We start from the raw sequence: 11,699 nt of genomic DNA, 5'->3' as shown, positions 1-11,699 counted from the left end.
GGAGAGGGAAAGGAAAGGGAGGAAGGGAAGAGAGGAAGGAAGGGAGGGAGGAATGGAGAAAGGGAAGGAGGAAGGGAAGAAGGAATGGAGGAAAGGAAGGGAGGGAGAGGGAAAGGGAAAGGAAGAAGGGAGAAAGGGAAGAGAGGGAGGGAGGAATGGAGGAAGGGAAAAAGGAAAAGGAAGAAGGGTAGAAGGGAGGGAGGGAGGGAGGAAAGGGGGAAGGGAAGGAGGAAGGAATGAGGGAAGGAAGGAAGGAAGGAAGGAAGGAAGGAAGGAAGGAAGGAAGGAAGGAAGGAAGGAAGGAAGGAAGGAAGGAAGGAGGGAGGGAGGGAGGGAGGGAGTAAAGGAAGGAAGGAGGGAGGGAGGGAGGGAGGAAAGGAAGGAGGGAGGGAGGCAGGCAGGCAAGCAGGCAGACAGGCTGGACAGTGGGTCCATCTGGTAAGAGGGAGCCAGGAGCAAGCAGAGGACACTCACTCCTCAGGTGCAAAGCCCTGGGGGAGCCAGACCAGGGAGCACCCCTCCCCCTACTCCTCCTGACCTCCCACCTTCCTCCAGCACCTCCAACTGCCTGGATCCAGGCAGAAACTGGATGACCCATGCGGTGGGCAGGGACCAGCCCCTCTCCTGCTGCCTGGCTCCCATGAACCCTGCTCCTGTCTGCCCGGAGCCAAGGAACCTTCGACAGGAACCATCCCCATCTACCCCCTTCCCCGCCTGACCTCCAGCTGCCCCGTGCACAGTGCTCTCCACACCTTCATGGCCTGGATTCCCCTCCGCTGGCCTCTCCCTGGTCTGTCTCCATAAAACATGGCACCCACAGATACCCAGCAGCAGTCTGGATTGTGCCTTGCTGCCCTCAGCTGGCAGCCCACTGGACTCAGCTGTTTAGGGCACTTCTTTCCAGCTGGGGCCTCATGACCACTATAGGCCCCAGGATATTCCAAAGGTGCCACACATTAAAGTCACATCAGTGGGGGCCGTGGCAAGAGAATAGGGGGCAACTTGCAGGAGAGGGGCAGGGCCCACAGGCAGGGAGTGGGGTGAGGAGACGCCAAGGTTGGGAATAGTGTGAGAAACACACTGGCCCAGGTCCCACCATGCGACCTTTCTGTCTCGGGGCAGGCCAAGTCCGGCCTGACTTGAGCCAGCATGGTCACCTACACACCGAATACACCCCCACCCCCCAAGACAGATGGCAGGGCCCCAGCTGCAGATTCCAGCCGAGGAAAGCATAGATGAGGCAGGACGCAGTGGGGGTGCTGGGTAGTGGAGGCAGACAGGCCGCACAGGAACTGAAGCAGAGTGTCATCATGAAGATCAGGCATCGAGGGGTAGGACACATGACATGGGGCACGGGACACAGGAGAGGTGGAGCGGGTGGGGTGGAGCGACAGTGTGGTGGGTAGGGCAGCTGCCTTGCAGGCGGTCAACCTAGGTTGATCCCACAAGGCATCCCATATGATCCTCCAAGCAGCTCTCGGAGTGATCCCTGAGTGAGGAGCCAGGGGTCAGCTCTGAGGAGAGTCAGGAGTGGCCCAAAACACGGAGGGTGAAAGGGAGGAAAGGACTGGGCAAGGGGAGGGACCCAGATTCATCTACTGAATCTGTGCAATTAACTTGTGAAGCATCTGAGCTTCATGCAGGTCTTCGTACAGCGCTCAGGAACTCTTACGCTAGGGGATAACGGCTCTACTGTGCTGACAGAACGACTCTCGTTGCTATTTAAACAGAGCGGGTCCTGGCTCCCTTCTCTCCCCATAGGAGTAATATTGATGCCTGACCACGCCATGGAGCTCCGTAAGGGACGCAGGAAGACAGAGAGGCAGAGGCAGAGCCAAAACAATCATTCTGGACAGGCTTCCTCTGACTTTTCCCACTCGGGACCCCTCCCTTTTCCCTCTGCCCTCAAAATACAACACAGATTGTGGTGTGGTCAGAAACCTTGTACTGCCGTTGAGGTTTTCGCAATCCCCACATTCAGTTACTTCCGGGGCCGTGACCCACAAGCTTAAGAGCTAGAGATAGGCCTGGCAGCTGCAGAGATGGGACAGATGATCCGGCACTAGCCTTGCAAGTAGCTGACGCTGCTTCCATCCCCGGCATGGCACATGGTGCCCTGAGCACTGGACTACAGAGCCAGGTGCAAGCCCTGAGCACTGCTGGGTGTGGCTCCCCAAAACAAAAATAAACCAGGCTTTAGGGTACCCACTGAGGAGGCATGGGCTCCTGGTAAGAACAGCTCCAGCACGGCACAGCAGCAAGCTGCAACCCCCAGAGCGAACACAGTAAGCAGGACCCACCAGTCTACATCCTTAAAGCCACTCCTGGCAGGGCTGGCTGAAGATCCCGGTTCTGTTCTTCAAGCTACAGGAAGCTGGGGCAAAGCACAATAGACTGGGCCCCCAGAGTTTTCTCTCTCTTTTCTCCCTCCTGCATCTCAGTCTTTCTCCCTCTGACGTGGTGCTTCGGAAGCTGGCTAAGAATCTGGCTAAGAATCCAGAACGGCCCGCTGCCCACACTGCCAGCCTCCTTCAGGTCCCATCTTCTACCAGGAAGTAACTCTTGGCTTACCTTGGGCTGTGCAGTAGACGGTGCCCACCAAAGAAACGATCACACTCCTCCACCTACAGGAAGCCCCTCGTGCCAGGCTTAATTGGTACTTAGTAAGTGCAAGACTGAATTCAAATAACCCCCTTCCACTAAGAGGAGAATCATGCTCGTCAAGTTTCTCCATAGCCCTGAAGTCTCAATACAGCTACATCAGTTATCTTGTTGGCTATGACTTGCTGGCTATTTCTTTGCCCCAAGAATAAAATAGAAGGTTTCAGGTTCTCAGACATGAGTAAAAATGTGTGCGAAGCTCATGACTAGGGAATGATAATACAGTGGAAAGGGCACTTGCCTTGCATACAGTTGACCCAGGTTCAATCCCAGGCACCCTATATGGTCCCCTGAGCACCACCAGGAGTAATTCCTGAATGCAGAGCCAGGACTAATTCCTGACAATCACAGGGTGTGGCTCTAAAACCAAAATCAACACTAAGAGATCAGCTCATGTCAGTGAGAATGGCAGATACGGAAATGTTTGGGAACAGTCAATGTTGGAAGGATTGTGGGGAGAAAGGATCCCTTATGCCCTGTCAATGGGAATGTCATCTGGCCCAACCTCTATAGAGAGCAACTTGGAGATTTCTCAAAAGGAAAAATAGGAATATTGGTGGTGGAGAATGGGCATTGGTGGAGGGATGGGTACTCGATCACTGTATGACTGAAACGCAAGCACGAAAGTTTGTAAGTCTGTAACTGTACCTCATGGTGATTCACTAATAAAAAAATTAAAAGATATATTTAGGAATAAAGCTCCCATATGACCCAATGGCATCACTTCTTGGCATCTATCCCCAGAACACAAAAACAATTCACAAGGGCATCATAAGCACACCTTTGTTGCAGCGCTCAGTACAATAACTAAGGTATGGAAACAACACAAATGCTCAACTACAGAAGAATGGATCAAGGAGTTATGGAATATATATGCAATGGAATACTGTGTGGCCCTAAGAAAGAGCTAAAGTGTGCAATTTGCTGCAACATGGATGGTTCCAGAGAATTTTATGCTGAGCAGTCAGTCAGAAGGGATGATACAGAGTGATCATATGTGGGACTTAAAGATAACACAGCAAGGTAGCAACAACGCCAAAGGCAACATAATGGGATCCACAGAACTGAGTTTGTATGTGGGCTGAGGGGCATTAAAAAGGAGGGACATTGGGTACCTTGGGGGAGGGAGGTGGGTACACTAGTGATGGGTGTGGTGTTGGAAGAATGTATATGTGAAACTATTATTAACAGTACTATAAACCACAGTACCTCAATCAATAGAAACTTTTTAAAAAATGTGTGCAAAGATTTCAACATGAGGGTGTGTTCACTAATGCTGCTAATTAGATCAGAATGCTGGAAACAACCAAAATGTCCGACAAGAGAGGATTATTGAACTATACTGTGGTACACCCACACAGCAGAATACCACACAGCCAGGAAAAATCACACTGCCAAAGATGAAGTGGAGTAATACATCATTTGGTTAAAAGGAACAAGCAAGTTACAAAGAAAGAATGCTGTACCCACAAAGCTACAAGACAGTTTGTGCTTGTTTTCCAAATTTTCTACAGTGACATACTTTTGAAAGAAGGGGGAGTAGGTAGAGGCAATAGAAACTTATTGCAGGATTGGGGCCACACTCTACGGCACACTTTCAGAAGGGTGTTCCTTCTGCCTCTGTACTTGGCGGTCACTCCAGGCAGAGCTAGGGGAACCTTATGCAATGCTGAGGATGGAACAGGGGTCAGCTGACTGCTAGGCAAGTGCCTTCTCCCCTGTGCTCTCTCTCGGCAACAAAAGCTTATTTTGCAAGGCAGAGAGAAATAGGGCAAGGCCCCCTCACTCGAGGCTGTGTTCCGCATCTTGTTCTGCCAGATGGATGTGAGGCAGCACAGACCCGACTGTCTGGTTTGCCCAGGGAGTGTCACCATGGTACGTTCACCCTGAGACCTTCACGCAGGTTTTACAAATCGGCCAGCTTCATGCCTAAGTCCCAGGGCCCCTTCAGAGCCCCCCCCCACCCCAAGGCAAAACTGCAGAGCACCCTGGGCTTGTGAGATAGATGGGCTCCCAGGGAAAGACGCACCCCTGCCGCCTCCTGCTGCCTGCCAGGGCTGCAGACAGCTCCCTACCATCCCACAGCAGGAGACACAGATGAGTCACTCCAGCTCAGATGAAAGGAGCATTATTGTACTAGCAGAAATGGATCTACTTTATTATCCATTTCTTGACACCTTGCAAAATAGACATGCTTTTTCCCCCACCAGATTTTTTTAAGGCAAATTCCTTTAAAACTTAAAAAAAAAAAAACTCCTGTATTATTAGCGGAGACTAAGAAATGACCAATGGGGGTTAGAAATGCCTGTGTCTGAGGAGCAAGCCAGACGGAAGACGACGTCGTGGAAACACTGTGGAAAAGTGGTTTATAATCCTCAGACTCCAGATTTCAAGTCTGCAAAGTGATGCCATGCTTCTAAAAATATGCAGAGGAACTACTGAAAGCCTTTCCTCTTTTCTGAGAGTTGGTATCTTGCTTTCTTTGTTGGGGAAAGACTATCTGTACAGTAGGACTGGTTTGTAGACTCCCCACTTTAGACTTCCCTCATTTTGTGGGGGCCCAGGATACTATTCGAAGCATTTCCTCCTTTTATGTCAATCTCTCCCCACATTGGGAGGACAGAGAAGGTGGGTCCCCCTCACAGGCACGCGTGCCAGGGCTCATTTCCCTGTCTTGTGAGCCTATGACAAACAGATTGAATATCATAGGAAATTGGAACGGACACTTTATTTTGTTTGGATCGCTCTTCCCCATTGTTCCATTCCACATGCAGTTTTTCATTCTGCTCTGCCTTTTTTTTTTTTTTTTTTTTTTTCAGAAATCTGCTGTGGTTGAATAGAGGAACAGACAAGTAAAGAGGTGTTGATTGTCTCACAACTCTCATGAACTTTTCCAGAAGCACATTGAGCAGCCTCCCTGCACTCCCGCCCTCCACCCCTCACCCCAGCCCCTCTAGCATTTTATCTTTGAAATGCACAAGGGAGTCGGTAAAGCTCAGTGGCTGACTGTTCCGGATGTGTCCTAAGTGTGTGCAGTGTCGCTGGGTTTACTGCTGACAAGTTTTACAGTGAGCTTCCCTGTGCCCTCGACTCCTGTGATGCTCAAATACCTTCATGGTATGTGCCTCCCAGGTCTTTAACCAAGACTCCTCAAACAAATGAAAACAAGCAAAGGCACCATCCGCCAAATGCCAGGAAAAGCGCTATAAGGGAACAGAGAAAGTTTTACATTTCCTGTCGCTTGCCCTAGAGAGGAAGCCGCACGCCTTCTGCTTCGCTCAACATGCTCTGCTTCTCTGACCGGAACTGCTGTGTTTTTCCCTCAGGACAGGAGACCTAAGAGGGGAGGCTTTTAAAAAGAGGCCAGTGCGTTTGTTGTTCGAGTCTCAACTTTGATCTCAGTGTGGCTGCTAGGCTTTTCATTTTTAAATGCAAATCTCAAAGTCTGGCTGTTGACAAGGGTTCTACTAGCTCTAAGAACCAATGTTGTTTTCACTTATCAGACATTAGCTGTGTGCCAAGGCATTGGGTAATAGCTTCCACACTCATGACTTCATGAATTCCCTTAGAACCACCCTCTGAAGGAGATGCCAGCACACAAGGAAATCGGGAGGGTGAAGCATTTGCCCAAAAATCATACATCTTGTGTATGACGCTTTGGACCATTGCACTGAAGTTCATCCAGCTTTTATCCACTGAAGTCTACACCTTAGGCCAACCAAAAAAGCCTCTGAGAACCCAATGAAGAGCTGTACTTGCAGTCTGTGGAGTCCAAAGAGGCAGTCCCCTGGGAATCAAAAAGCCAAACTCACCTTGTATTTCTCTCCTGCAGTCAGGAGCAGCCTAGACCTCAGATTCCAAATCCAAGTCTGCAGCTCAAGGGGGCCTGAGAGCCCACAGCAATGCCCTCCGAGATTCCATCAGCACACCTAGAGCACACACACACACACACACACACACACACACACACACACACACACACACACACACACAGAGTAAAGGTTGATTTCTATGAAACTGCCGGCGTGAAATCACTTTTAATCCCCCAGGTTCAAATTAAATCCTTCAATGCACAGATGACTGCATGGGAGATCCTCAGTAAAGGGGGCTTTGGAGTAACCTTCCTCTTTCTGATTTCCTTTTATTCTGGTCCATGAAGCGAGCCTGCATCGACCACAAGCACTTACAGTGCTGAGAAGGTGGCCTGGGATTGTGTGTTGGAGCTGATCATTCTGGGAGACAATGAAACCACACGAACGGACAGACTGGTCCACAACAACCCCTACCTGGAGCCTGGTCAGGAATGATCTGTAATTCCAAAACCAGAACTAAGCCCTGAGCAGAGAGAGAGAGAGAGAGAGAGAGAGAGAGAGAGAGAGAGAGAGAGAGAGAGAGAGAGAGAGAGAGAGACAGACAGACAGACAGACAGACAGACAGACAGACAGAGACAGAGAGACAGAGACAGAGAGACAGAGACAGAGAACCCAAATAACCAAGAATTACCAACAAAGATCTTCTGGGCCCTACTGCTCTATACATCGCCTCCCACACCAATTGAATATCTTATTTTACTAAATACGTCTACAAACACCGCCCCACCCCCAACGTTTAGCACTCCGCCTAAAAGGCACGCGCGTGGGCACACACGTGTTTTAAAATGAGTCCTTATCCCACGAGGTGGGGACCTGAGTGGAGGGGCCAGGCTCGCAGACTCCCAGGGCTGAGTTCCGCCCGCAGAGCCCGCGGGGGTTGGCCCAGTGGCCACCGGTTCCCAGGCCCGCCGCACCCCAGGCCGGCCACCCACGCCGGGGGAGACGCACGGGGGAGCGCTCCGGCCGCGCGCCGCGCCGTGCCTCGCCGTGTGCGCGAGGGGCTCGGGGACCCCTCGTACGTGCTATCGTACGGACCTCACCCCCCACCCACCCACCTTCCAGAACCCCAGGGAACGGTCATTTCCCCCGGGCTCCCAAGGGAAGAGGACCCACAGCCCAGGGGCTCCCCGAACTCCCACTCGCCACTTCTCGGTTCGCCCCCTTGCGCAGAAGCGCTCTGGCCCCGCCCGGAGGCTGGAGCCGGGCTCGGCCGCCCCGCACCACCTTGCCGCGCCCCGCGGCTCCCGGGGGCTCGGGGCGCGGGGAGGAGGAGCGGCACCGCCCCCGGGCTATTTAACCCCAGGCTGGAGCCCGCGGGGCGCCGGACGCCGCCGCCGCCGCTCTCCGCGCGCACCGCCCCTGCGTCCCCCGCGCTCCCCGCCGGCGCGCCCCACCCTCGGGCCGGCAATCGCGGGGCGCCGGGCGCCGCCGCTGCCCAGCCGCCCCAAGCGGCCCGGGGGTCCACGCCGGGACAGCCGCCCGCAGCATGGACTCGGACTCGGGCGAGCAGAGCGAGGGCGAGCCGGTGACCGCCGCAGGTACGGGGGGTGCGCCGGGGCCCGGCGAGCAGCACCCCGGGGAGGCCGGGGGAGGGGGGCGGACAGGACTTCGCCAGCACTTCTCGGAGCTGCGGGACCCGGTCCCCCCGCCCCCCACCGGGGCCGCGGAGCTCCGCGCCAGGAGTTTGCTTCGGGGCTACTGCCCGCGGCGCTCGGAGGCGCGTCTTGGGGAGACTCTCCGGCGCCGCGCGGGCTCGGGGCGCCCGGGCTGGGCGGGGGGCGGGGACGGGCTCGGGGCGCGCCGGCCCGGAGTTGGCCGCTGCTGCGACGGTTGCAGGACACCTGCCCTCCCCAACCCCCCAATCCCACCCCTACCCCCCATTTCCCGTCTGAAAACAACTTTCCCGAACGCCGGAGCCGGCGACGCGGCAGAGCAGGTGACCTGAGCCAGGGACCTCGGCGGACATGGGCCACCGGGGCGCGACGCGGCCGGGTCTCACTTGCAAGGGTGGATGGTTACAGATGCCAGGGTTGGGCGCTTACCGGGAGGACAGGGCGGTTGCCCCGCTTCTCAGGCCCGTCTGCCAGACTGAGCCCCCAAGAAGCCGCCCTCCGCACGTGCCCTGCTGCGCTCTGCACGTGCCCACCGGGTCTGGGACCCGCGGCCCAGACCTTCCTGGGACAGCACAAGACCAGAGTCCAGAACAATCACACCCCCCCCCACACACACACACACACGCTCTTCCCTGGGGATGGACAGGGGGCAGCGTCACCCCGGGGAGGTGGGGCTGGCACAGGGCGCAGGGTCCTGCGTGGCTGCACGACCCTTTTTCAGGTCCTAGCACTCAGCCCAGGGGCCTTTGATTTCTGTTTGTCAGAGCTACAGGGCGAAGTGGCCAAGCTCCCTCAACAGAGAGCAGCCGGGGGTTCTCGCTACTCCCCTTTGCACGTTTCATGTGCCCCTCAGTCTGTCGCCAGGGCCACTGTGGCAAGCCTTAGCGGGTGTGGCTGTCATTCATAAACACGTGCCCCTGACCTCGCTCATTTCCGTGAGTGTAAAGCACCAGAATGGCGTGTGGGTGGCCTGACATCTTTGAAAAGTTGCAGGGGGAGGGAGGTGTTTTGTGTGTGACCAACTGTATTCCAGACCTCAAGAAGATGGGGGGCAAGGACGCTTGACCCTCCCTGTCCCCGGAGGCTCTCAGGTGCTTGATGGAGAGGGGTCTGAGGGTAAGGGGGCTGCTCTGAGAGGAGGGAGCAAAAGAGAAGGATGAGAAACTCCAGAAGAGCTGGGACCCAGTGAAACGGGAGTGCTTTTTTTTTTTTTTTCCTTTATAGAGGTGGCACTGGTGTAGGAGAGAATGGATGTTTTAGGGGTGCAGGGAAGTTTCCACCATCCACACCCCCAAAGTGGCAGTGTTCTTTCAGCACCGCAGCCTGACCATGCTGTACGCCTGTGCACCCCGGAAAGGGGTTCCCCCACCTGCCTCTGGCTTGGTCCCTGGGTTTGGTCCCAGGGTCTGCTCTGCTGCAAGCAGACATGGCGCAGAGGTCTGGTGGCCCCCTGCAGAGGCAGGCCGTGTCTCTCCACTGTCACCATGTTTGTGTCTTCCTGCTCTCTACAGGCGTGTCATCTTCGTTCTCATGCTCCGCTCTCACAAGTTGAACATTTATTTGAATGTCACAGCTATTCTGCTAAATGGCATCCAGTCTCACTCATTATTTTCGGTCTTCACGTATTCTCCTTCGTGACAGAGCTTCAAAACTCGATGCTAATTCCTCACCTTGCTGTGACTGCAGCCTGTCAAATGGAAACCCTGGTGGCAGTTTCAGCTGCACGTTCAGGGATGGGGATGTGATCGTGGGCTTGACCTTAGCTCTGGAACCTGCCAATCCCCTGAGAACCTGTATCTGGGTGAGCAAGGGGGCGTGAGAGCGAGAAAGGGCTCCTCTGTGCGTGTGAGCGTGCCTGTGCACATGTGTGCATGCATGTGTGCGTGTGTGTGTCTTGGAGAGGCTTTTCTCCCACACCTCTTCTTATCCCCATCAAGCTCAAGGCACCGAGCTGGGGGCCATCAGAAAACAAATGGTTTTCAGTCTTTTCCCCATTTTGAGGGAATTATAAAAAGCAGAGACCCCTTACTCAGTCCACTTGCTACCAGATAGGAGGGGCTTCCTCAAGAAGAGAGGTTGGGCAGGGGAAATAATACAGGGCTTAAGACTGGTGCCTGGAAGGAAGTCAGCCCCAGCTCTATCCCCACCACCTCCATACCTGCCAGGAATGACCCCTGAGCACTGAGTCAGGAGTAAGCCCTGAGAACTGCCAGGTGTGCCCCCTCCTAATAAAATCTCTTCCCTTCAAGGAGGCGAGTGGCCTGGGACACAGAAGCTTCTCTCCCATGTTTGCTGGGCACCGCCCCTCCCCGTTACAGAGGGGCTGAAGAAGCAGGGATGTCTCCTAGCTCCACATGGTTTTGCAAGAGCCCCTTTCCAAAGCGCTCCCATGCTTTTACCTCGTGGCAGTCAGGAGCAGTGCCCCGTGCCAGGGGAGTGGGGAGCAGAGGGGGGCCTCCCCCTTCGGGACTCTAGTGCTCTGGAAACCCAAGTGGCTGCTTCTGCGCCCTCCTGCTGCCCGTGCTCCCCGCCGCCCTGCCGGGGATCCTGCTCGGCGTAGGAGAGAGGCGGGTGTGTGCAGACGCTGGGTTCATTCCAGAGACCCGACTTGGCAGTCTCTCTTGGCAAACCCACCATCCTTCGCTCAGAAATCCTAGAGGTTGGTAGGCCCACGGGGGGGAAGGCTGTGAGTCTTTCCTGAGCTGCAACAGGCGAGTCACCAGCAGCCAAGCCGGCGTTGTGCCCTTTCCGGCTCGTGAAACCGGGCGGGGCTCCCCAGCCCCGAGCACACCGCGCCTTGCGCCTGCCTCAGGATGGACTGTCCAGGCCAGCCACGCCAACGGGGAATCCTTGTAGTCAGCTGGGCACTGCGGAGAAGTGATTTTGGGTGGTGGGGTTGAGATGTGGTAGGGGAGCCCTGGGCCCCTCACTCTGCCCTCCCCGGTGCTCCCTCCCCGAGGCCCCAATCTCGCCCCAAAGCAGAGTGACCCGGAGTGTGATAGGGAGGATCCAAATGTGGCCCAGAAGAAGAAAGGGGGCTCTGGAAGTCAAGTGTCTCTCCAGCAAGTAAAACTGGATGGAAGAAAGCCCAGGGGGTGTGGGGAGGACGAGTTAGAGAAAGTTCTAGAACCCGGTTAAGCTGCCGGTGGCACAGAGATGTGCATGCTGAGAGCTGGCTTCTCTGAGGTACGCCTCGCAGACAGGCGTGAGGTGCGGGGAATGCCCAGGCTGGAGCCGCCGTTCCTGGGGTGTGGCCGTGCTCTTAGCGGTGGGGGCGGCAGCAGGAAGGCGGGCGAAGCCCTGCAGAAGGAGGCGAATGCCATTTCCGAGAAACAAACAACAGCCGCGGGCGACAGATTGTACAGAAGCAGAGAAAGGAGAGGGGACTGGAAGGAGACTGGCGTGCCGCCTTGGGGTGAGAGCAGGAGACCAGCCCCCTCTTTCCATCAGGCGTTTAGCTGTGATGTTTGGTTCAAAGGCCGGGAGAAGTCGGTGTAAGCCCGGGAGAGCCGGGAGCATCCCAGCAGGGCATGGCCAGGTCCTGAAGTTGATT

General features: G+C 55.3%; 1 protein-coding gene across 1 annotated transcript in view; it reads left to right on the top strand.

Moving 5' to 3' along the window:
• The first annotated feature begins 7,731 nt into the window (after positions 1–7,731).
• TNFAIP8L3 (TNF alpha induced protein 8 like 3) overlaps positions 7,732–11,699 on the top strand; it is a 38,970-nt gene continuing 35,002 nt past the window's right edge. Inside the window, exon 1 of the mRNA XM_055133789.1 lies at positions 7,732–8,071. Coding sequence (XP_054989764.1) covers positions 8,020–8,071 — 52 coding nt within the window. The 5' untranslated portion in view covers positions 7,732–8,019. The remainder of the gene's footprint in view (positions 8,072–11,699) is intronic.

Source organism: Sorex araneus, chromosome 3 (genome assembly GCF_027595985.1).
Source record: "Sorex araneus isolate mSorAra2 chromosome 3, mSorAra2.pri, whole genome shotgun sequence".
NCBI lineage: Eukaryota > Metazoa > Chordata > Mammalia > Eulipotyphla > Soricidae > Sorex > Sorex araneus.
This window is presented reverse-complemented; position numbering and strand designations above follow the sequence as displayed.